The following is a 27,962-nucleotide window of genomic DNA, read 5'->3' on the forward strand; positions in this document are numbered from 1 at the left end:
ATAGTGAAAAACTAAATATTTGATAAAGACCAAGTAATAATAAAAAAAGACGGATTATGACAAGTCACTTCTCTGAATACACAATTCTTAGTAAGTGACACTATGTTCTAATTGGGCTTTCTTATAGACAAGATACAACATTTTACAAAAATAATAACCATTACACCTTTTGGATCTCCTAATACACCACAGTACTATGTAATACAACTTTTTGTGATGATGTAAATGTTCTCTAGCTGTGTTAATAAGGGAGCCACTTGTCACATGTGGCTATTGAGGATATGAATTCTTAATTTTATTTAAACAAATTTCCATTTAAATAGCTAAAGAGGCTAGTGACTATCCTATGGAACAGCATAATTCAAGAGCTTATTTTTTTTTCAAGAGCTTATTTATAAGTAAATATAAATCTAAGTTATAAATAAATATAAATCTAAGTTCTTAATGAATCTCTTTCACAGAATGAGAACTTAAAAACCTCTATTGCTTTAAAATCGGTATCTTCATGTATTTATATCACATGGGCTACATAGGTCTTGGCACACACCATCATCAAATTTTATACATATATATATATGTAAATTATATATACGTGTGTATACATGTAGATACACTTAGATATTTTAAAAGCAATATACAAAGGAACACAAAACTAGATTTTCTGCAAACTGCCACTGTATTTTCAACACTTAAGACTTTCTTTTTCCTGAAATAATTCTACTCAAGTAACCAAAGAATTTAACTCAGCAACCATATAACAAAAACAAAAAAACCCAGCCCCAAACCTCACCAACTAGTGATTTAACCTGATTAAAGAGGTTGACTATTCCTTAAGACAAAAAGGGCAAAACTATGCATTTTTAAAATAAATTATCTGTAACTGACCACCTCTCCCACAAAAAGGGAAATAACCTTTCTATAATTTCTAAATTTTATAAATTTAAACTATGCATCAACAATTAACTCAGAGATAGGTATGTAAGAAAACAGCACTATGAGACACAATATTCTTAAGAGCTTATAACATTGATTTTTGTTTACGATATAGCTTTAGAGATGTTAGAAATTAAAATTCAATTTACTACCTCCTTGTAGAATGAAATATCTCTATAGTCTAAATAGCTTTTTAGAAAGTTGTTACATTTATCCATTCTAATCATTCATTTGATTAATGAGCAACTTTCAAAAATACCTGAAATAACTAAACAACAAAAGAACTTATCTCTGTGTACCAAAGTAAAAATCATGATTATAGTGAGTAGTTCAAGTAGGGGTAGAAGACAAAGAATTTTCAAACAACTTTTTATTTATATTGCTGAAAACAATTCACTGTTTTATATAAATGTTGTATTTTCCTGTAGCAGTGTTTTAACTTTTATAAATTTCAATTTTTTAAATCCTTAGTAACCCTAAAACTCAAATAAAAACTGATTAGAAGTATTCTTACCTTTATTTGACTTTGATGGTTTATTCTTGATAGGTTTAAGGGAACTTCTTGATTTATCTTCTCTATCTTTAATAAGTTTCTGAACATCATCCAAAGACAGTTTTTGTAGGACAACTACAGGCTTAGCTCCTTTATTTAGATCTTCAACTAATCCCATTTTTTCTACTTTGTCTTTCTGCTCTCCTTTCATTTCCATTTTCTTTGTCTCCTGAGTAATATTACCATCTTTATCCCTCTTGATTTTTGGAATGACAAAATTTTTCAATGCACCAGACCTGCCCCCCAACAAGTAACTTGGAAATTCTGCCTTATTGTCAGGATGCGTTTTATTACTGTCTACTTTACTCTTATTACCCTCTGTCCTTTTGTCATCTTTACTGTTTGGTGATTTAAAACCAGGCTTATCAGGTCTTGATTTATTTGAATCTCCTTGTTTAACACGAGGACTGTCAGGCCTTGATTTTTGCTCCCCAGAAGATGGTCTTTCCCTTGAGTCCCCTGATTCATGTCTATGTTTTCTTTCTAGTTTATCAGGTTTTGAACCATCAGATTTAATGCCATGTTCATTTCTATTAGAGGATCTCAATGTTTCTGGTCTTCGAACCCTAGACTGATCCCCCCGATGTCGCTCTGATTCACTCCTGTCATCTGATTTTTGTTTACTATCATGGTCGCGTCTTAATGACTCAGAAATAGATCGCCCATCAGGTCTCTGCTTTAAGGCTTCAGCTCGTTCTGATTTTAACCGAGGTGAATCAGATTTAATATCCTGTTTATGTTTAGACACTTCAGGTTTTTTCTCTGTTGATGGCTTTCCAGAATCCCTCCTATTTTCATGTCTATGTTTTGGTGTTTCAGGCCGACCTTCATTTTTTTGCTTTGGAGTTTCAGGTCGGCCCTCACCTTTCTGCTTTGGAGTTTCAGGTCGTCCATCACTCTTCTGTTTTGGGGTTTCAGGGCGCCCATCACTCTTTTGTTTTGGAGTTTCAGGTCGGCTTTCACCCTTTTGCTTTGGGGTTTCGGGTCTTGCCTTTGTTGTTTCTGATTTGCCATTATTTTGTTTGTTGTCATTTGGTTTTATGTCAGACAGTTTATTTTCATTCTGTTTAGGTTCGACTGTGGTGCTCTCATTTTGTTTGGATTCATTTGTTCTGCTCTCATTCTGTTTAGGTTCTTCTGTTTGTGTCTCAATTTTAGTTTCTAACTTACTTTCACTTGATTTTGTCTCCACCAATCTGTTTTCATTTGGTTTAGATTCTGCCAATCTACTTTCATTTTGTTTCGTTTCACTCTTTGAAAGCTCAGAATCAGACTTTTTTTTAGGAGTCTCAGGATGGTTTTCTGGTGTAGCTTTAAGATTTCCAATAATATCTTCCTGAAGAACAGAAATAGGTGCATCATTACATTGTTTGATTTCTTCAGGCTTTTTTATGGAGTCTGAATCCTGAGTTATAGAAGCCTGAGAGTCCACTCTTCCTGCCTGATGAAGATCAATGCTAACCATTAATGCTGGCCTTGACCCATTTCCCGTAGAACCCGTCTCCTGAGAAGCTGGTCTATTACCTCCTGTAGCACCCCCAGCCTCCTGTGGGTAAGAATCTTGTTTTCTTTTTTTCAAAGGCTTATCTGAAATTTAAAGATAAATATTCAGTATCAGTAATAGACATATATTCTTATTTTATTAAAAGCCATATGGACTTTGATATTTAATCCACAATGTTTTTTTAAAATGTGGTGAATGCAAATGTCAATATGCATGTATAAAATAGCAGGCATGAATCACATAATATTTTTAAACCAATGTTTAAGGAAATATTCATGCTTGCTGTACCTCAATAAATACTAGCGACTATAGTAACAAGAATTTAACAGCATATATGTTGAGTATATAAATAAGCCCAAGAGTATAAAATAAATAGAACTTATCATACATTAAATACAAACATATATTTATGTTTGTATATGTAAATGATAAACCGAATTCTTCACATAAGAATAAGGTAACCAGTTATAAATCACATGTTCTCATTTAAGATCATTTTAACCATCAAACCAAAGACTAAGTGCACCACATCTGCTAAGATACAAAATAGGAAACATAAGCTTTTACAACATGTAAGACATATATGGAGAAGGATAAAACCCAAAAGAAAATAGAAATCACGCCACTGACAAAAGGTAAATGAGGAGACTAAGGGGAAAAAAAAACCCAGTTTAATAGTTTGTCATTAACCTCTGATCCTAGATTCAAATTCTTCAAGGTATCAACAGCACAAATGGAATTTAAAAGCTAATACACAATTAGAAGTATATTTAAAATAAGGAAACATCAATATTATAAGTATAAAAGTGAGATGCATATAAGGACTTTTTAGATAAATCCTGTCTTAAAAGCCACTTCTACTTAAGAGAAATGCTTTGGTTTTTCAATGCTATGTTCTAAAGATCTATATCTTGGCCTCAGTAAGAAATAATTTATGGTAAACTGAAATGTAAAGACAAAAATACACACAAACACAAATCTACCACCACAATAAAATGTCAAAGTATTTTTAAGTCATGTATTTCTGTGCATGATTCCACTTGACTCAAGAGGCTGCTAGGTCATTTTCTATAAATTGAATCTCTAGTTAGTTCTTGGGAATAGTTATATTATAGCTTAAAGTTCTGTCTGCTTTTAATATTTACTTGCTGAATTGCCTGGCTTTGTTTTGATGGGCATTTTAAATCATTTTCATAGGAGAATCTCTAGATTCCCTTATGAAATTCATTAATGTGATATATCATTTAAGAAAAACAAGGTTAAAAGTCAAAATGACCACTGAAAAATAACATCTTATTGTTAGAAAACCAAGTTAGAAAAAACAAAAACCCTTAATGGTAACTGCTTTTATACACCAAAGTTCCATCATTTTGTTTTAAAGTGAGAAGCAGCAGTCCATTCCAGCTTAAAATCTAGTAAAATCTTTTACTAAAATTTAACTCAAATATTTGCTAGTAATTTTTTGCAGACATAGGTCATTCTGGTTCTTAGTTATTCAGAAGTCAAGTTTACTGTCATATATGTTCCATTTGTAAAATACATGATATTAATAAAGTATCTTACCACCTACTTTTCCCAGTTAAAACTACCCTGGCAAGAACTTATATGAAACTTTCTGCCTCGATACTTAAGAAAGCACTCAGAATATTAATTTATGTTTCCTTAATTTTATTTTGTAATGTTTTGCCACGCAAAATAATCTTCATATCTTGCCATAGGGCACACCAAATAATTATTATCTCATAAATGGGATGCTTTATCACCTTATACCCTTTAGACTTTAGGACTAGAATCTAGAAATTGAAATAGTATAATCTAGTTGAAGATTTTTATATTTTTCAATGAAACATGCTGTGAAAGTCATTAAAATGGTAACTTAAACACACTTAAAAACCATAATGACATCATAGATCTCAGGCAACTTGAAGATTTCTCTCAAGAAATCTGTGGCTCATTCTTTTATTAATATGAACAATCAGTCTTTCTTCTGAACATTAACATTAAAATATCTTGAAGGCTAAATTTTAAAGGATTACAAAATACCCAAGAGTTTATGTATCATTAACCTCATTTCAATTCTCGTTTATCATTAAAATGGAAATTTAGCATAGTTTAACTTCAAAAAAATTGTTATGTTTGATTTAGTTATTTTAAACTATAGATGCTATGATTATTTATAATAAAAATGTATGAAAGCATTTGCACATGAGTAATATACTAAGATTGGGAAAGATCTTGTAATTTTTTCCATTATGCACAATATATTGCTAAATACAAAATTTTATTTTTTCAACTATTGAAAAGTACGTCACCTCTTCTGTAAAACTGGGAAAAATTCCATTACTGCTGCAAGGATTCTTGAATATGTTAAGAGCACGCAGGTCTGATTCACTTGATCTGATTCAGTTCCACCATGAACTTATTCCTGTAAAGTGGCTCTGAATCTGCACATCACTTTTGTCTATCCACTTTTGTTATCAGTCTTCATTACATCATAACCTTCACCTAATGATGGAAGGCCATCTCTATAAAGATTAGTTTCAATATCTGGGACACTGATTATCTTTAAGCGCTCTTCAGCATTGGGTATCACAAGTTTAGCTATCAGAATGCATACAGTCTTGAAGAAAATGCATATAGAAAGATACCATCATTTCAAAACCAACAATATTTGTCATCTAAGATGCTGATATGTAAATAAGATCCAGCCGTTAGAGAAATTCTGAACTTGAGTATGCTTATAGGAAAACACTACATCACTTGTTTAAATCTACAAGTGATAACTGAAAACACTTAGAACAACACAGTTATACACATAGTAGCCAATTATGAAAAATGAAAACATCCCACCCCTAAACTGTAGTATAAACTAAGTGGCTAACTGTCCTATTTCCATCTAGTCTCCTATATCAAATGACAATAGATCATTTATGTTTTATAAGGGTTATAGTGTAAGAATACTGTAAAATTATAAAAGACATTAGTAGCTAGGCTAGGCCATTCCTCATACTTACTAGCTTGGAAAGTGGACCTTGGGAAAAGATGAAATAGGCAAAGATGACAAAGAAACCCCCTCTTTGACAAAAGAAAGCAGGAATTTTCAGCACATGGAGGATATTAATGTCTACAATAGGTCATCCCGGAAGCATAGATGAACAGCCTTTAAAATTAATTTATGTAATTAGACACCGAAAATATGAGCAAAAGATTGAGCAAAAAGGTCCTTTAAGAATATTATAAAATAGTAGGTTACAGAGAGTTAACCTATCAGTGTATATAAAACTATCCAAAGAAGGGAGAACAGGCCAAGGGACATAAATATGTAGCAGCCAGAAAAGTGTCCTCTATGTGTGGAACAGAGATACGTTACGTCCTGCCACAGCCTAGGTAAAATATTTCTTAAGAGTACTCTATCCCTTTTCTTGAACTCCATTTGATCAAACAACCATGTGTGTTAAACTTTCTAATCTTATTTACAAGGCATAGTTTTTTTCATTTCTGGTATATTGAAAGGAATGCTTCTCTCATTACAAATGAATATAATGGGAAACAAGATCAGAACCTAGAACAGAACTCTCAGTAAAATAAGTAGTCTTTTTTGTTCCTTACCACCATCAATACAATAGTTACAAAGTTCTCAGTGCCATACCGTAGAATGCAGTAAATATCAATTTCACAATTTAGGCCTAAAATGCAGTGGTAACTAGTAATAAACGCATTTCAAAGAAATATTTCATTTCTCAAGGGCTGACTATAAAATTACCACTTCAGAAAATGTTGTGTTTACTTATGATCCTACCTACAGTCTTAGAGCAACATACCAGACCCTTAATCTTTCCAAAATCTCAAGATAACTGCTTATGTATAAAACACTATCCCATCACACAGTGCAGAAACTGAATACAAAATGAGGTTCAAATCACAGGTATTAGGTGGCACCTAAATTCCAATAAAGCCACAAAATAATGGAAGACACCAAATAATGGGAGCATGGCTTTCAGCAAACAAGTCAGAAATGACAGCACTAGTATGAGGTTGGCAAAATCAACATACCCAATTTAGGAAAATACACATACTAACTCATCTAAAACAAACTACAAATTAGGTAGTTTCAACGAATATCCATTGCTTTAATCGTTATAGCACCAGATACCTCTGTAGGTCAACTTACAGAGTTCAAAATTGTAAGTCCTTTCTGCTCACTCAACTCTTCAATTAACCTTTGTTATGGCCACACTATCATAGATTACAGAGAAAACTGATTAAATAATTAAAAGTAAAATATACATTACAAATTTCTGAATGAACAGTATGCTGTTTGCTGAATTTATTTTACCTCACAAAAGTTAGTAGTCTAAAATAAGTTTGCTATTATACAATTAGCTGTATTTACTATCCTTATTTTCACTCAGGTTTTAAAACTTCAACAAACTGATACAATAAAAGTTCAGGAAAATTTAAAAAAAAAAGAAAGAAAAGAAAAGAAAAGAAAAGAAAAGAAAAGAAAAGAAAAGAAAAGAAAAGAAAAGAAAAAGAAAGAAAGAAAGAAAGAGAAAAAGAGAGAAGAAAGAAAGGAAAAGTTCATTATTTCTTGTTTCTGTTCCTATTATTAATAAATAGTTTAAAGAATTAAGCTCCTTTTTGAGAACATAATTTCCCAAAACAGATTAAAACATCATGTAAAAATTCAGTTATCAAAGCAACTAATATTTATCAGTCAAGAAACTACAATTTTATGTTTCTTGCATAAACTGTCATAGAATTCAGGGATTTGGGATTAATACTATCAAGAGAAGTTAAATAATGCTGCTTTCTTCATTTGCCAGGCATATACTTTTACAAGAGGTTAGAGGAGGAGATACATTTTGGAATTCATATAGTTATTATTTCCTGAACTCCACATTACCAAACCAAAGAATAAACAACGCTGTATATAATCCTTAACATCAATAGTTTGGCAGTTAAAAAAAAAAATTCAGTTCCCTAGCTAATAAAATAAACACTTCTGACAGTCTCTTTTGCACCAATCTGTGATCTAGGCACTTAGCAAACATCAAAGTACAACAATTACTAAATAATGTCTGTTTTTTCAGTAATGTTAAAAAGACCCATCATGATAGGAAATACAAATCTCCAGCATGTTTCTTAGCCTAGAAACACAATTATCTACAAATGATCCTATCACATAATTAACAAGATCATATATAAAAAGGAGTTCTATCCAACATTAAGAAGTTTCATTTTAAAAAGGAAATATAATTACTATATATCAACCCAGAATTTTGACTATAAAATTAAAGCATAAAGTATGCTTTGGTTTGGGTAGTCAAATGTGTATATGAATCTGTTAAGACATCAAATCCGTAAAATCCATAAATTACATAATTTCAATCACAGATTCATCAATCTATCAAAATTTTCAAGAGTTTTATATATAGTATACACCAAATAATCAAGAATTTAATAGGGACTTACTTTTGATTACAAATTTTTATAAAGCACAAAAAAAGCCCATAAATTCATAGAATGGATGTCTTGAAAGTACACCCTACTCATACTCATCCTACTTAAAACTCAGCACTACTCAGATAAAAGGGAACACTTTAATCACCAACAAAAGATCCTTGAGGCTTAAGGTTTGCTACTTAATATTAATTTAAAATTCTTTCTGTAATTTTTTTTACTAAAAAACCAAACAAACCCAAGTTTTATTATTAAGAGATGGTAGGACTGGAAACAAAGTGAAAAATCTAACTAAATAAACATACACACAAACTTTTCTTAAATGTACTGATTCAAATAATTCTAGAGTGGTTACCCTTGTTTTGACAGAAATAAGGTGAAGATGCAAAACTATACTAACATAACTTCTGGAAAATAAATGTGATAGAAACACTAATGTTCATTTTAGCAGACAAGCACAGGTAATAACACTTGATAAGAGGTGACAGACCAGTGATACATAACTACCAAATCTCAAATAGTTGTTTCAGATTTAAAAAATGAAATCAACTTCTGTGGTATGAGCATTAGCATGAAAAATATAACTGAGAGACATAATGAATTCCAAAATATAATAATAATAAAAAGGAGTAACTAAAAAAGCCTTTTTTACAGTATAATTACATATTTGCCCAGAGTATGAAGGGATAGTAATGAGATTATTTTACCTTTGTCTTGAACTTCTTTTGAAAAGCGCTCCCTTTCAATAGCTGATTCTCTCTCTATTCGCTCAATTTCAGCTAATGCATCCAATTCCACTTCATCATATATAGGTCCCTGTTGTGATACCTGCTGCTGATTCTGTACCACAGAAGTCTGGGGCTGTTTTGTAGCAATTGAAGTGTTCTGTTGTAAAACAGGCACTTGATTTGCTGGAAGGAATGCTGTTTGTTCTTGCTGCGACAAACACTGAGCAGCATTTAGTGGGCGGTTTACATCCTGTGGAGTAATGGGTGTTTTTGAAGTCTGTCCTGGGTACTGCACATTAAAAGGAATATCATTTTCTGAAACATTGCTATTTTCCATACCAGAAAGCATATCCTCTTGCTGGTCCATGTCTGAAGACCTTACACGAGAAAGTCTTAATGTAAGTTTAGTAGAGTCCTTGGATGGAGAACTAATGATATCATACATTGCAGCTTTCTCACTCTGGTCTTTTTCATCCTTGCCTAATTTCATCTTCTTTTGCTTCTTTTGTTTTCTTTCTGGAGAATCTAGCAAGATGTCTGGTGGAACATCTCGAGGTGATGAACAAGGTAGAGGCTGAGACTGAAGGATTAAAGGTGGTCTTGATCCTGGAAAAGCAATTCAACAGGAATGAACAACTGTGCTAGTTTTATATTTTCTTACACTGTGATAGAAACATTAAACAAGTGCAATATAGGAACGCTAGAAAAAATACCAGGAAATTATCCAATTTGGCAACTTATTTACAAAATACAAAAAGCAAGCCTAAGAGCTTGTCCCCTATGGTATTTTAGCTTCCTCACAGATGATCCAGGTTTAAGTTGAAGTATGAATATTCCATCTTCCAGACCAGTATTATGGTATTTCTATTTTTGTTCCTATAAAATATACTTAGTTTGAAAACAGCAAAGGAGTTCACTGTTTCTAAAGATGATATAACACAAATATTTTGGGCAAATATTCTCATTCTTTCACTTATTATCTAAGGAAACTGACAAGTCTAAAGTAAGAATAAGTCTGTCAAATTATAAAATAACAAATTAATCCTATTACACTATCATGAATATTTACCAGTACAAGAAAGTGGAAACAATTATAATCTTTTGGATCTTCACTTACTTCACGAACTGGTGGTAAAATATTGATTTATACCTTTATGTGGTGTTCTCTTTCTCCCTCCACTTAACATCATTCACATACTCTTTTCAGCTTGCTAATCCTCCTTCTATTAGAAAAATATGCAAGACCAGCAAATTTCAAGGCTCAATAAAATATCTTCAGCCCAGATCCCATTAATTTAACAAATGCTATATGATACAAAGAAGTAGGAAAATAAGCTAATCAAATGGAAAAATTCTCCTACTTAACAAGCTTTTAAATGAGAAAAAAATTCATTGATACGCTTCAGAAATGAGTATAATTGTTACATTTCTTATCATTAGATTATAACAAGTTTAAAAACCCACAGGAAATTATAAAAACCAGGATGAAAAGTGCTTTATAGAAAGAACTTAAACCTAGACTTGTCTTAAATTAACGTTTCAGTGTTTAAATATAATATGTATGATTTTTTTTCAATTAGCAATGTTAATATATTTAAAGTATGATATATAAAAATATAACTTTTTAGAGAACATATCTATTAGAATGTGATAAAGATGCAACTGGAGCAATTTACTAAAAATGTTAGTTTGAAATTATATCAATAGATAGTGGTTTTAGACAAGTTTATACAGGATGTTAAAAAGAAACGAAACTAACATTTTTTGGGCCATTTATTTCGTGTTATAGCTTGTGCAAGGTGCTTCGCACATCAATTCATTTAAATAATTTACAACAACCTTGATTTGTATTATTATCACTATTCTGCAGAAAGGAACATGAAGCTTATAGAGGTTAAGAAACCTGCTCAAGGTTATATAGCTAGCAAACCTGAAAAATTTAAACCTAGATTTTTTAACATCTGAATTATAATACACCATATTGCCTTTGTATTTAAAACTTAAGTGACAAATTATATATATTTTAGAACAAACAATTCCAACAATTCATCTAAAAATCAAATTGGACTCACAATGCATTCAGCCTTCAAAACAAGCTGGAAAACAACCTCATGAACAGAAGTAAAGGTTTCTAATGAACAATGTGTTCATGAAGTTGTTTTGAAGTTTTTTCTATCTAAAGTTATCCATTCCATCCATCCATCCTCAAGAGTTTGAGGAAAAATAGGCTGATTATCTAGATCAACCAGCTATCCCACTGTTACTCCTCCCTGGCAGTCTGAATAATTTCTCACCCTAACAATACTTGTGAGGTATGTACCTAACTTTGATGCCTAACCTACAAATAGAGTTATTCTGAAAGTTGCTCTCTCTTTCATAAGCTGGGTTATTTTTATCCCTGAAAATTCATAGAATTATAGAATAAGAATGGCTCATAAAAGTTCAACTTTCACCTCAGGAAAAATGTGTTCCAACTCTGTGATCAGAGACAATCTGTGAAAAAAATACCTTTATGATAAGAGGCACACCAGACCATGATTTATCAGGCTAGAATTAGAAATTCTTATGGATAGAGAAAGTTTACTATCAGCTATATTGCATTAATTAAGCTAATTCTTTAACATGGAATATAATACTCTTTCCCAATAACTCTGGTAATTCAAATTATCACACTTTAATTTTAAGTACTTCTAAAAAAAGCCCAAACTTGGACTTAAATTCACAATTTTATGAATCTAGTATACACAAAAGTCCATACAAGATTCTTTGGGAATTTGAAGATAAAATTCACATCCACAAGATAGTATAGGATAAATTATTAGAAAAAATATAAACTAATGAATGGTTTGAGAAGATTAGAGGAGAAGGGTCCATGGAAGATCACCCATTTAACTTAGAACTTGAAAAGATAGGATTTTTAATAAAAAGAAATGAAAGTCTGTGTAAAAGATTTAGAGAAGTAGTATAGAATAGGCCTCATTTTGACAAGTGACTACATGACAGGTAAGAGACAACTTTATGATAATTCAGGACTGGAATGGCATCAATAGAAATAGGAATGGCAAAAAGAACAGTGAGAACAATTTTGAAAATGAATTTGAAATACCAGCTAGACACAAGGAAATTCTGTCTGGAAACAAAAAAATTGTAACTTGGGACACAGGACTAGAGCCAAAGACATTGATTTGGCAACTCTATTCATGAAAGTAATCAATGCTGTTACTAAAACTGAGTAAAACAGCCAAGGAAAAAAGTACAACAGGAGATTAAAAAGTCTGATGACAGAAATCTTGAGGAATGAAAGGACAGAAGAACTAATGAAAAACAATAAAAGAAATGAGGAAAACTGGTGGAACTGATATGAAATAAGTTTTTTTTGGGAAGGTGGAGGATGGGGAAAGATCAAATTTCAAATGTTGAAGAGAAGAAGGCTGTGCTTTGAAAAGATCATTGGATTTATCAGTGAGGATGATACTATAAATGTTTGAAAACACTATCAATTTATAGGGAGAATTACAGGTTTGTTTCTTTCCTACAATAAATGAAAAACAATAAAGAATAGTTTTTGGTATCTGCAATTAAGAAGTTTGAGCTCTTTACTCAACTTGAAATATGAGCTAGGGGCACCTGGGTGACTCAAGTTACTTAAGCGTCGGACTCTTGGTTTCAGCTCAGGCCATGATCTCAAGGTTGTGAGACTGAGCCCTGTGTTTGGCTCTGCACTGGGTGAGGAATCTGCTTAAGATTCTCTCTCCCCACCACACCCTCTACAACTAAAAAAAAAAAAAAAAAGGAATATGAAATGCTGAAGGAAATTTTAGTTACAACAATACCTTTAGGAGTTCCATCACTTCCAGCAGGGGAGCATACTGGTTGTGGAGACCTCAAAGGAAAAGATGCAGCATTCCTCATTGTTGAAGAATCTCCATCCTAAGAATAGAGTGTAAAATTTATACCTAAATGATAGGAGAGGCTTTAGAGAAGTTTTAAATGACCAATAAAAGACATAAACTACTGACAGGTAAAGTGTTGGTATTCAAAAGCATAATTCTTCTGCACTTTCCTGTTTTCTTCATGGTAAATCTTAGAAGAACTGAAATTGTATCCAAAAGAATCAACAGCCTATGCATGGCAATGAATAAGAAAACTGGTATTACTACTATGCTCCATTTTTGTTTACTGTTTTCTACAAAAGGAGCTGTGAACACCCTCCCAGGCTATAAATGTCTAGAGGGCAGAGTTCACGGTCATCTTTGTTATCCTTATACACATGTAACTTATCTGATAACACCAGCAAACCAATAACATATAACTTATCTGATAATACCACAAAAATCAATTCTAGTATGTGGAATATCTTAAAACACCAAAGTAACCTTAAATTTCAGAGAATAAAGTTTTGTGCATGTCTTAGAAAAAGAGCTAAGTGCTAATAAATAAAGGTTCATTATTTAAAAGAACATTTTTGCATAAAGAACTATTTAAAAATGAAACTACATTTTGTTAAGAACCAAAACTTCTACACCAAGGACTGGCAAACTTTTTCTGTAGAGGGACAGATAATAAATATTTAGGCTTTGTGGGCCACATACAGTTTCTGTCACTCACTATTCTTTGTTGTTGTTGTTTAAAATGTAAAAGCCATTCTTATTTGTAGGTCATACTATTGGCCAGTTTACCAACCTTACTCTAGTCTATGCTCTGTGGGTATAGACCACATTGTTCATAGACAGATTCTCAGACCTAGTATAAATCTTGATATATAGTAGGTACAATTTAAACTGTGAGATCAAAATGCTAGGTTATGAAACAAATATCAGGACTATTTTATTACCTCAACGATAACTAATATATTACATACGTCACTACTTAGCCTGTGCACCATGTGTAGGTAGTCGTCACTTGAGCCATGTCTAGGATTATCAGCATGATGATTAGCTGAATTGCCAGACAACGGACCAGAAACTTTATTATCATGTATGTTTCTCAAACCACCTGCAACAATGGGACTTGATACTGATGCTGAAATTAATAAGAATAAAAACAAAAAGCTTTATAAAAATAAACTGTTAAAATTCTTAGAGAATAACTGTTCACAAAATATTTTAAACATACATAAATTACAGAAAACAATATAATGAGCACTCATGTACTATCTAGAGCTTGATCAGCTCTTAACACTATGCCACATGTCATTCAGATCCATTTTTGAAAAGAAGTAAAAAATCAGATAAGGTTGAAGCTCTCCATATATCTGCATATTCCTCTCCTGTTTCCTTTCCTTTACTCCATAAAAGTAACCACTATATTGAATTCACAGCTCACTCCATGAATATCTTTATGCCTTTACTATAAATGAATATATTCCTAAATAATACAGAGCACTATTTCACATAAACTTTACATAAATGGTATGCTATACATATGTCCTTCTATAATTTCATTTTTATTTCATTATGTTGAAATTTATCCATCTTTATATATGTAGTGTTAAATGCACACATTTTATTTTTATTTTTTTAAATGTTTCTTTTTGTTTTATTTTGTTTTGTATTTATTCATAGAGAGAGAGAGAGAGAGAGAGGCAGAGATACAGGCAGAGGGAGAAGCAGGCTCCACGCACGGAGCCAGATGTGGGACTAGATCCCAGGTTTCCAGGATCACACCCTGGGGCTGACGGTGGCGCTAAACCACTAAGCCATTGGGGCTGCCCAAATTCACACATTTTAAATAGATACATATATTCTGCTGCATATTGTACACAATATCCCATTCTTATATTCAATGTTTAGATTGATTCAGTAATTTTGTTGTTATAAACAGTGCATATTTTTGTACATGTATACATGTACCTGTATTGTACATTCTTGGACATGACTTTTTTAAAAAAATGTGTGTAGGAGTGAAACTTTTGGATATGCCCATTTTTATTTTTATTTGACAGAAAGAGAATGAGAGAGCACAGGCAGGAGGAATAGTAGAGGGAGAGTGAGAAGAAGGCTCCTCACTGAGCAGGGAGCCCCATGTTACCCTATGATCATGACTTGAGCTGAAGGCAGACACATAACCAACTGAGCCACCAAGATGCCCCCAGATATGCCCATTTTTATTTATTTTTATTTATTTATTTTTAATTTTTATTTATTTATGATAGTCATATCACAGAAAGAGAGAGAGACAGGGGAGAAGCAGGCTCCATGCACCGGGAGCCCGACGTGGGATTCGACCCCAGGTCTCCAGGATCGCACCCTGAGCCAAAGGCAGGCGCCAAACCGCTGGGCCACCCAGGGATCCCTATACCCATTTTTAAACCTTACTAAATAGTAACAAATAGCTTTCCAAATTACTTATGTCCATTTGTATTCCACTGGTAGTACATGAGAGTTCCTATTGCTCTATATTCTTGTCAACAATGTTTGTCAACCTGAGAATGGAAAAGGTCCCTGATTGTCATTTTAATTTTTGCATTTCCTTGATTAATAGTGAGGCCAAGCATCTTTTCATGTATACTGGCCATTCAAAATTCCCACCTTAACATAAAAATAATAAAAAGATAGGCTTCCACATTTTCTTTTTAAAATTTTAGTTTTGTTTTTTTCTACACTTAGGTCTTTAATCCATCTTATCTTTCTGTATAGTTGAGATAAAAAATTCAGTTTTACATTTTTCCATATAGATAACTGTCTTAGCAAAATTTATTACAGAAAAACCAGTTTTTGCCCATTAAGATCTAATACCATATGTGTCAAGTTTCCATTTGTTCATGAGTATGTTCCTAGGCCCTTTACCAAATTCCACTTCACCATATTTTACTCTTCCACAGACCAGTAATATTACAGTAAATCTTGGTAACTGTTAGATTGAGCATTCCACTTCTCATTCCACTTCAAATTATCCTGCTATTCTTGGACTTTCATTCTTCCATATGAATTTTTAGAAGATACTTAAGTTACACAAAACCCTGCTTGGGATTTTTATTGATATTGTATCAAATTTACAGATTTGGAGCAAATTTTTAATCTTTACCCTATTGAATTTTTCCATTAACGAAGAGGCATAATTTCCTTTTCTTAGGTTTCTTTTATCTCTTTCAAAAGTTATGATTTTCTCCACAAAAGTCTTATACATGTTAACTTTTTAAAGATTTATTTATTTATTTTAGAGAAAGAGACAGCATCAGTTGGAGGAGCAGAAAGAAAAGGAGAGAGAGAATCTCAAGCAGACTCCCTGTTAAGTGCAGAATTCCAGGTGGGGCTCAATCCCATAACACCAAAATCACAACCTGAGCCAAAACCAATTGTGTGCCACCCAGATGCCATTACATTGCTAAATTTATTCCTAGGTATCTTACGGTTTTCCTTGAAATTGTTGATGGTATTTAAAAAGATTATACTTCAAATTACTTATTTTAGGTGTATAAAAATGAAACTAAATTTCATTATAATGATCTTGTACCCAGTAACAGGATACTTTTTTGATTCTATTATCTCATATGTTGCTTCTCTTAGATTTTCTATGAAGACAATCATATCACCTGAAAACTGACATTTTCATTCCTTCCTTACCAATAATTATTTATTTTTTATGCTTATCTTCTTATATTAATTAAGACAGCTACTACCACACTAAGTGATGATTACAGACTCTCACGTCCTATCCTTGACTTCAAGAGGAATGTTTCTAACTTTTTACCCCAGACAGATAGCCTTTATCACAAAAGGATTATACCACTCTATTCCTATTCAGTAAAAAGCTTTTTTTTTTAAATAAAGATTTTTACTTATTTATTCATAAGAGATACACAGAGAGAGGCAGAGACATAGGCAGAGGTGTAGGGGGATTGATGTGGAACTCAATCCCAGGACCCCAAGATCATGCCCTGAGCTGAAGGCAGATGTTTAACCACTGAGCCACCCGGGTATCCCAAAAGCTTTTAAATCATAAATAAAGGCTGAATTTTTTGAATGCTCTTTTGGCACCTATTAAAAGGCACACAGGATTCTTAACCTCTTAATTTGTGTTAATTATCTAATATTAATCCATGTATTCCTGATAATACATACAGTTTTATAATACAGGCTGCTGTCAATCAGTACTGCTAATATGGTTTGGTAGGGATTTATTTAGAGATTTTGTTTCTATTTTCATGGATGTTGACAGGTCTATAATTTTCCTTTCTCATACTTTTCCTCATTACACCTGATTTTGGTATTCAGATTATTATCTAACTCTATAGAATGAACTGGGAAAATGTTGACATTTTTCTTTTGTCTGGAATACTTGGTAGAACTTACAGATAAAATTGAGTTTTATTCCCTTCCATCTCTTTAAGAGAGAATTTGAACTACTAAAGCTGCATATACATTTTGAATTATGACAGGTATTGTCAAAATGCTCTCTAAAAAGATTGTACCAATTTATATCCCTATAAAGAAACGAAGGAAATTCAAATTTCCCTGCACATTTGTTGATGCTGGGTATCACATAACTAAAAAATATTTACTAAGCGGTTGATACAGAATTTTATTTAATTTTGATTTCCATCTCTAATTAGATCATGTTCTGAAGAGAAAAAAAAAACATGAAAGATATATTTGGGACAATGGTGAAAACTGAATACAGACTGCATATTAAATGATAGTACAGAACTATTCTTAATTTTCTTAGAGGTGAATTATTACATTTGGTGTTTATATAATTTTCTTCTTCTTAGCAGATTATTTAACGGCAAAGACTTATGATGCCTGTTGATGAAAGAGTTCACTGTGCTCATCTTTCAACTTTTCTGCACAGCTAAAATTTTTATAACATAAGGTTGAAAAAAATGTTTTAAATGTTATCTTCCACATACTCTAAATTTCCATATATATTTACCTTATTTCTGGATTCTTTTCTGTCCCACTTACTATCCATTTGTTCCTTACCACACTACATTTTCTTATTTATGATAACCTTAATATCTAGGTGGGGCTAATCCCTGAGTAACATTTTTAGTTTCTCAAATACCTGAGAAATTTCCAAGAAATGAGTCATTACTGAAAAGGCAGATGCTCAAACTAATATTTCTCTTTTGATTTTGTGATTTCAACTTTTCTTTTGAAAAAGCCGGGTTTATCTTGTTTAAAAAACAAGAGTAATAAAAGCAAAAGTTTATGTTCTTTCCTACATATATGAATGTGTATGTGGATATTTCTGTAAAGAACAAATGGGTCCTTCTTATAACATTTTCCTTTCACTACAGTTAAAATGTTCCTCATACTTTTGTGTGCCAGAGTATACTAATATTTCACAAGTATCAAGAAGCTACAAAATATATGCATACTCATGTTCAGCATTCAAGCTAAATTCTGTAATTTTGGAACTATCTATTCCAAATGTGTGATCTGCCTCCTAGTTTTCCCTTAAATTAGTGTATAAAATAGTCTTAACCTAGTATTTCATTATCTAGAAGTTTGCTGTTTTGATCAATGCCTAAATTAAAGGTTTGTAAGTTACAAAGTTTATAAAGGATGTTTGACTCCATGCATAATAGAAAAGAAGAATATATACAGGAACTTATAATTGATTGCAAATGTTAAAAATTGCTGTTAATTACAGGGGACAGGGATCCCTGGGTGGCGCAGCGGTTTGGCACCTGCCTTTGGCCCGGGGCGCGATCCTGGAGACCCGGGATCGAATCCCACGTCGGGCTCCCAGCATGGAGCCTGCTTCTCCCTCTGCCTGTGTCTCTGCCTCTCTGTCTCTCTCTGTGTGACTATCATGAATAAATAAATAAAATCTTAAAAAAAAAAAAAGAAAAGAAAATGCTAATTTAAAAAAAAAATTACAGGGGACAAAACACAGATAGATATTTGTTATATTTCCTTTTGTACTTTTTAAAATTTCTCAAAAAAAGGATATGCTTTTTCTTCTTTTTAAAGATTTTATTTATAGGCAGAGGGAGAAGCAGGCTCCTGCAGGGAGCCTAAAGCGGGACTCAATCCCAGGACCCCAGAATCATGACCTGAGCCGATGGGAGATGCTCAATCACTGAGCCACCCAGGTGCTCCCCTCCCCTACCCCCCCCTTTTTTTTTAACTTTTAGGTATATACTTTATTTATACTAGTAATAAAAACTTATTTAGAAACCATGACATAGTCCCAAAGCAATATAACCTTAAAAAGACATATTATCAACTAATTTCAATTGAAAACTAGTAATCTAATTCCAGAAATTTTTGCATCTGAGATTATTTTTTCTACCAGCACTGTATTTACTTCATAGTAAAATTTTCACACTATTTATACGTTAGCAATTAAAACATAATTCTTTTTTGGCTTAGTGCTATGTAAGAAGAAAGCCCAATTAAGAAAAGAAATTCCTAATTTCATAACTATAATATATTCCATTGTATAATAACCTAATATGACTCAATCATATGACAGGGATCCTTTTACCTACCAAATGATGAATTTCAGGATAGTCTTTTAGTCTGTATTTTAAAAAATCATATAAAGAAAAAATAAATTACAGGCATTCCCTATAAATAATCAACTTTCTTACCTTGCTGCATCTGGGGATGTGTTGTGTAACTTGAAGGATGGGAATATGGCATGTATCCTGCAGGGCTTTGTGGGGCATATGGACTAGGCACTGGGCTATTTTGTTGTGGCATAAATCTGTTCCCAGAGCTTGTCTGTGGTGGCACAAACCGGCTAAAACCCAAAATCCAAATAAACAATATCAGGAAATGAAATAAATATGCTACTCTTTGAGATTTCACAGTCATAAAATTCTCCAAGCTCTGATCTGTATAAAACAAAATCTATATGCACAGTAAATTTTGAAAAATAGAGAATTTAAAAATTATTTATGGTTCATAAACTAAGGGTTACATTAAATAATTTGTAAAAACAAAACTAGCAATTCATTTTTTACTTGCATATAAGTATCTATTTATTTAAGATAATATAGTCATGCTCCTTTATCAATTAAATTGTCCTTTATAAATATTCTTATTTATCTCAAACACATTATTTTAACACATTCTTTTGTCTGTATAAAATTAAGTCACAAAGATGGTAGTTAATGCAATTAGTATATTAGAACATTATTGAATCTAACATTTTAAGACAAATGTTCATGTGAATTACTATTTAAGGCTAAGCATTTCAACTTTTCAATTACATATAATTCACCATTACCTAAAGATATAAATACAGTGTACATCCACAAGCATATTTATTACAGAAAATAGTACTTCATAAAATGATGCATGTATTACCTGGAGGGGCTATGTGAGATAGTGGTTTGTTGATAATTGGAAGATGCAGGACTACTGTGCATGGAATTCTGAGAAAGTTTATACTGAGACATCATCATTCCTACATAACATAAAAGTGGAAAACATGTTATTTTCTTTTAATAGTAAAATATCCTTTAAATAATTTATAGTAATGGCTCTATCATAAATATTTCAAAAGTTCTTTCCTTTTTTTGACCCACATATTCATTTTGAAGAGCAAAACAGAGAAGCTAAGTATCAAGTACAACCAATGTTACCAAAACATTGGTATACTATACCAATGGTATACTATACCTTTTACTATATAACTAATCCAGGACCAGAGATAGAGATTTAAAAAAAAAAGTACTTGTTTACTTAATGTCCTGTCATTTAGCCTTATAACTAAAAGAACCTTTAGAAATCACTTTATGTGACCTCTGACCAAATACTACACAATTCCTCCTTCCTTCCTCCTCCTTGGGTGGTTTTTCCATTACATGGAATACTTTATTACAGACATCTCCAGTCTTTAGAAGCTTCATTTCACAACACCATTTGTTTCACTGTGATTCAGATCTCAGTTTTAAAATACTATTTTACTGAAGGGCCCAAAGTATGAGTTGCTGTGATTTCCATATTGATGTTTTGATGTGAAACAGAATGCTCCAATTCTTTCTTACACAATAATTCTTTGCCACATAGTAAGGATTAAATGAATATTTGATTAAAAAATGAAAGTGTGAGGATAGTTTCAGATTCTCATATTTCTTTTCAAGCTAGACACTGTCCCTTCAATTATTACACAAATGGCATTTTGTTATACAGGAGATGCGGAAAAATTCAGTTATTTAGACATTTTAAAATCAAAAATAAAATCTATGATTAACCCCGAACTTTCTTATGATACCAATGATATGATATTCTTTCTTATGATAGCCAATCTTTTGGGGAGCTATAAGTATCACATTATATTCCCAAATTCCATTTCCTACTAACTGATATGAAAAGTGCCTTTCACTGCCAAAGAAACAGTCAACAAAACTAAAAGACAACCTACAGAATGGGAGAAGATATTTGCAAATGACCTATCAGATAAAGGGCTAGTATCCAAGGTCTATAAAGAACTTATTAAACTCAACAGCAAAGAAACAAACAATCCAATCATGAAATGGGTAAAAGACATGAACAGAAATCTCACAGACGAAGACATAGACATGGCCAACAAGCACATGAGAAAATGTTCCGTATCACTGGCCATCAGGGAAATAGAAATCAAAACCACAATGAGATACCACCTCACACCAATGAGAATGGGGAAAATAACAAGACAGGAAACCACAAATGTTGGAGAGGATGTGGAGAAAGGGGAACCCTCTTGCACTGTTGGTGGGAATGTGAACTGGTACAGCCACTCTGGAAAACTGTGTGGAGGTTCCTCAAAGAGTTAAAAATAGATCTGCCCTATGACCCAGCAATTGCACCCCAAAGATACAGATGCAGTGAAACGCCGGGACACCTGCACCCCGATATTTATAGCAGCAATGTCCACAATAGCCCAACTGTGGAAGGAGCCTTGGTGTCCATCCAAAGATGAATGGATAAAGAACATGTGGTCTATGTATACAATGGAATATTACTCAACCATTAGAAATGACAAATACCCACCATTTGCTTCGACGTGGAGGGACCTGGAGGGTATTATGCTGAGTAAAATAAGTCAATTGGAAAAGGACAAACATTATATGGTCTCATTCATTTGGGGAATATAAAAATTAGTGAAAAGGAATAAAGGTGAAAGGAGAGAAAATGAGTGAAAATATCAGTGAGGGTGATAAAACATGAGAGACACCTAACTCTGGGAAATGAACAAGGGGTAGTGGAAGGAGAGGTGGGCGGGGGGATGGGGTGACTGGGTGATGGGCACTGAGGGGGCACTTGGCAGGATGAGCACTGGTTGTTATGGTATATGTCGGCAAATTGAACTCCAATAAAAAAAATTTAAAAAAAAGAGTGCCTTTCACCAAGAACATTCAAACAGAAGTTAAATGTCCATTTGCCAGGAATACTGAAGAATGGGATTCTAGCCCTAAAACAGTAGCTGAATGAGATGAAGGCTCAAAATCACCCCAGAATCTACCACTAGCAGTGGGTTTTCTTTTATATGAAGTCTGAACTAACTTCTGAGCTTTCTGTTCCCACTCCAATTTGGTAGTAAGTGTGTTCCATAGCTTAATAATTTAATTACTAAAAAATAAATAAATGATTTAATTACTATAATTATTTTGGTTATTATTATTATTTTTTTTTTTTTGAGGGAGAGCAATTCTCTATGAGATGAGAGCTAAAAAAATATTTGGGACAAGCTGGAATTACTAGTTTGACAGCAATGGCTTTATTAAAAAAAAAAAGAATGCGGGAAATGAAATTTCTAAAAGTCCTTTCTGATTATTTCAAAGTTCAAAAGAACTAAAATAAAGTGATTTGCATATTATTAAATTGGCTTCATATGTGTGACTACATTTACATTTAGCAAACAAGAATCACTTTTTTAAATTTTAAAGCCGACTATCACGAGGGAAATGCTTAGGAAAAAAAATCATAATATGCATGAAATCAATTCATTTTTTAATGCTAAGTTTATGTTTTCACAAAATATGATATGGAGAAATCAATATTTTTGACTAAAATATAACTGCATGTAGTATAAAATACAAAATGTGTGACTGAAAGATGAAAACTCAGTTTTTAACTAGAGTGATTTACTACCCAAATTAAATATTTTAATATGTTACAAAATGTAGTTTAAATAGCTTTGGAAGACTTCTTTTATTCAATTTTATATCTATTCACATTATCTTATACTTAATGTTCCTATCCTGTAAATTTTTCTTCCAATCAATGATCTCTCCATAATTTCTTTCATTGCAACATTCTTTCAGAGCATTTTAATTCTAAATTTACTTTCACTATTCCTATCTGTCTCCTCCTACAGCAATCTAGCTTGTTGGTTCTGGTACACAGATAGTGTAGTCCTGCAGATCTGCCTTCAATTTGCTGAAAGGGGAATTTGGGCAGAGGCATTTCTATAGATGCAATTTGGGGAATGGATAGTAACTATGCAACTGCTTTAAAAAAACAGCTCACAGAGACATTTACAAAATTAACAAATACTATTTTAAAAAAATAAGACAAAACCAGGAGCGGAGTGGAGGGCTTCATGGAGGTATTGTCAATAAAACTGACAATATTCTTGAATACAATTCATCAGTTAACTAAGTTGAACCTTCTGAGTTGTCTAACCTCTTCCCTTCTGACTATTTTAATTTTGAGAGGCAAATAAGTACCTGGGCTTGTCAGATTTAGTAAAGATGTTCATGGGTACTCCTTGACTACATAAAAATTTTATCTATGTTGAATATCATACTCTTCTGCTTTTTATGGTATTTATTATAGATTTTTTCCTTAATAATAATACTTACAAGCCTACTTTTCTGCTGCTATGGCAACAGAAGTGTTAAACCAGTTACTATATGACTGAATGTAATCATCAGTACTAAAACTAATACTTGGTATAATTATTTATACAAGTACTACAAGTACTATATGTTGAAAAGCTCTATGTATTTTTATTATTTGATTAATGAAAAGATTCCTTTCTTATCAATTCCATGATTTCCTAAAATAAAAAAGACTTCTAAAGCTCTTTGACTGAATAAACGAATACATTCTGAAATATTTAACAAAATACACTTCTAATTCCCAAGGAATTTAGTTACATATTAAACTGCAAGAATATTAACACCCATTTAGTTTCCTACTTTCTCTTGGCTGGATTCAAGGTATCAACACAGCATTCAGAGACTAGGCTACCTTATTAAAGGAGACACTTTAATTTAATTACATGCAAGCTCTGACAGGAGAGCCACAAAAAAATATAATAATATAAAATTCAATGAAAAATCTCACCACTTTGTACATATCTGTTCTGCATACTTTTCTCCCTGAAAACATTAGGACTCCTTGCCAGGACGGCCTGCAACAAGACTGGTATGTCACCTTCTGGATCATCACTGCCAAGGTTATCTTTCAATTCTCTGTAATTAAAAAAATAAGTATCAAAAATTAAAATAGTGATTGAGAATTCCCTATTCTATGTTTTAGTTAGATAGCAATTCACCAGTGAAATTCAGAAAAGACTGAGGTAGAAAATCAAGAACTTACAGCAAAAAAAAAAATAAAATAAAAAAAAAAATAATAATAATCACAAAAGATGTCTATCAATTTCATGGATTTTCGAAGATGCTATTCCTGGAATATAGTTATCAAAATGACAGTGAAGAGTTCTTCTAAGGAAAACATTTTTCCTCATTTTATTTTAAACAGAGTGAGAGGGGACAAAAAGGCCCAAACATTATTTTATGGAACTATGAGTTTATTTAAGAATGTTCTCATTAGGGACACCTGGTGGTTCAGCAGTGGAGCATCTGCCTCCAGCTCAGGACATGATCCCAGGATCTGGGATTGAGTCCCACATCAGGCTCCCTGCGAGGAGCCTGCTTCTCCTTCTGCCTATGTCTCTGCCTGTCTCTTTCTCTGTGTCACTCATGAACAAACAAATACATCTTAAAAAAAAAAAAAAAAAAAAGAAAAGAATGTTCACATTAGTTTCAAAGTAGAAAACAGAATCTACTCTAAAGTATTCAAAATAATGGATGATATAATTATCAGAGATGATAATTATGTACAGAAGCTGATGTTTGGGTTTAGAATATATTTTCTCTCTTACATTTGAATATGAGTCTGCCTTTTTGAGAATGTTCCCTGAATGAAATAATGCTGCCACACTGGTTAAGACAAGACCCAGAGATTATGTAATTTTTCCATCTAATATTTTTTTCTCAAATAAAGACATCAGGTAGCAAAAAACCCCAAGCAAGTGGTTAAGCATAGTTGTAGTTGTCAATAAACTTGAAAGTAAGGAGCAAATTAAATTTTCAACGATGGAACATAAATGATAAAGTGAAATACACATAGTGTTTTCAACTTTACATTCTACATGTCTCTGTTCTGCTCATTAAACCTAATAAGAAAGATTTATAAAGATGGTGTCCAATGATAAAATTTCAATATATCTCTAGGGCAATCTTAAAGCAGTTCTCCAAAAAATAAATCATAAATGTATATGTGCTATTTATCTTTCTAAATATTTGGTGATAATTATTAAGTATGTATAGATATAAATAGTAATATAATATTTAGACACTTCAATTTCTGGAGTGACAATATTAGTATTAGATTTCCTTTTAATTTTTACCAATTATTTCTCAGTTTCTCCATCAACAATTCACATTAAATATATTACTGGAAGAGTCATCACTTCTCCATTATAATATGCTTTATTCTCATACCTCTAAATAATGAATCTTTAAATTAAAAACAAAAATTAGGGATGCCTGGGTGGCTCTGTTGGTTAAGCTCTTGATTCAGCTCAGGTCATCTCAGGGTTCTGGGACTGGGCCCTGTGTTCAACTCCATGCTCAGTGGGCAGTCTGCTTGAAGATTCTCTCTACCTCTCCCTCTGCCTCCACAAACCCCTGCTCACATATGCATTCTCTCTTTCAAATAAGTAAATAAAACTTAAAAAAAAAAAAAGCAAAAATTAAAAAAGGAAGAATACATGAGTACCACTGTATAAATGAGATGTGAAGGGATAAGAGTGAGAGATTTAGCTTTTTTTTTTTTAAGATTTTATTTTTAAGTAATCTCTGTACCCAATGTGGGGCTCAAACTTACAACCCCGAGATCAAGAGTCACAAGCTCTATAACTGAGCCAGGCACTCCGAGAAATTGAACTTTTTATACATTTCCATGTTAAGATACTGTAAGTATATACTAGTTTTGCAGTAAAAATTTTTTAAAGTATATTCATATGCAAAGATTTTATAAACAAGATATATAACTTATGTTTCTGTTATTTTAAAAAATCTACTGTGTGAAAATAAACACTTATGTTCAGATGGTATGATAAATCCTAAGGAAAATTACTCTCAATTTTGCAGTAGCCATCCATAGAGTCAGTCCTGGAGTTTTGGTTAACTTCCTTTGGAAAGCATGTGAGCCTATTCCAAATAAAGCTAGTAGTATAGTCCCTAGTGTGTGGGAATTATAACCACTCTAGCAATACCAAGAGGGTGACAGCTTCTTGAGCAACTTTAGACCTCCCTGCCCCAGATCCACCTTGATGAATCCCAAAATTATTCAAAAAGAGTTGAAAAGATCTTCATATAGCTACATGGGTCAGAACTATCGTCTCAAAATAACAATAAATCTCATTGTAAGGCTCACTTGAATATTCATATATTTTAAAACTAAATTATGTATGTAAAATTTCTGAAATAAAGAATAAAACCAGGAATATTGACTCTCTTAGACCAAAATTTTTTACTTTTAAATTATACTTACATGTGATCTGTTGATACCTGGTTGAGGCTATGGACAAGCTGTGAAACCAAATTATCATCCCTACAGGCCAAAAGGCAGTTCACCTCTTCTGCTATTCGTGCATTAAAGAGAAGGCTCTTTGTAGTTGTAGCAGGTAAAGGGGATGGAAGAGGCAGCTGGTTCAGGACTATTTGGAATAAAATCAGATTATTAGAACTTGAGTGACTGTAAGAAGTCTTTTCACAATATTTGCTTATAAAATATTTGCTTACAAATATTTTGGGATTAAAAAAAGTTACAAATATTAAAGTGACAAATTATTAAAATGCATTCTACCTCTCCCCCAAAAGCCCCAATCAACTCTATAAAACCCTGAAACATCACTTGGGCAGTAACAAGAGTTTATTCCTCTCTAAGAATAAAACTCAATTCCTTTATAGGCATGACTTTCCATATCTTAAATCTTTATTCATTTAATAAATGAGTAGCCAAAAAGGTAGGCTTAAAAAGTAACTTTTAAGAATTGAGAATACATTCATTAATCTCATTTATTTTTGCTTCTGAGATTTATTGGAATCACTAGTCCCATATAAATAAACCAAGTAATTATACCAAACTTTTCACCAGATAGACAAGTATTGTGTTTTTTAAAAGCTTAAGTATATATAAAAAATAAATAGATCACTTTAGCAGGACATTTATAGAATAGGGATTCTGGAGGAAGCCAAATATCTAAGGAGTTATGCTTTCAGTTATAAATTCCTAAATCATTCTCTCCTCTCTTCATTCTACTCTAACAGCAAACAAAAGGACATAAATGTTTATATAGTAGTTTAAATTCAGCTATTTACTGTCTCTTCACATAATGGAAATCTATTCATTTGTCTAAAGTAAAAGATAAGAAAGTTAATTAAAGTATCTTTGTTTTTGGCTTAATTTCTTATCACCTATACAGTGTAACATGCTGCTCAGCCCCAGTGGCTAATAACAGGGTTTTTATCAATAAAAATATAGAAAACAAATTATTACTTAATAAAGGGTTTATTGGGCAAACTTTTAAAATATAAGGTACA

At 32.3% G+C, this 27,962-nt stretch overlaps 1 protein-coding gene across 4 annotated transcripts in view; it reads right to left on the bottom strand.

Annotated features, from left to right (window-relative positions):
• Positions 1 to 27,962, bottom strand: part of NIPBL (NIPBL cohesin loading factor) — a 197,516-nt gene that overhangs the window by 84,923 nt on the left and 84,631 nt on the right. For 3 of the 4 annotated variants that reach the window (XM_025436421.3, XM_049109346.1, XM_025436422.3), the window contains 8 exons: positions 26,911 to 27,076; positions 24,415 to 24,542; positions 20,446 to 20,545; positions 19,725 to 19,876; positions 14,043 to 14,203; positions 13,015 to 13,111; positions 9,161 to 9,787; positions 1,448 to 3,073 (listed from right to left, as the gene is read on the bottom strand). In XM_025436421.3, the coding sequence (XP_025292206.1) occupies positions 1,448 to 3,073; positions 9,161 to 9,787; positions 13,015 to 13,111; positions 14,043 to 14,203; positions 19,725 to 19,876; positions 20,446 to 20,545; positions 24,415 to 24,542; positions 26,911 to 27,076 (3,057 nt within the window). The remainder of the gene's footprint in view (positions 1 to 1,447; positions 3,074 to 9,160; positions 9,788 to 13,014; positions 13,112 to 14,042; positions 14,204 to 19,724; positions 19,877 to 20,445; positions 20,546 to 24,414; positions 24,543 to 26,910; positions 27,077 to 27,962) is intronic. The other variant, XM_025436423.3, reaches the window with a different exon arrangement.

This window comes from Canis lupus, chromosome 4 (genome assembly GCF_003254725.2).
Source record: "Canis lupus dingo isolate Sandy chromosome 4, ASM325472v2, whole genome shotgun sequence".
In the NCBI taxonomy this organism is placed as follows: Eukaryota; Metazoa; Chordata; class Mammalia; order Carnivora; family Canidae; genus Canis; species Canis lupus.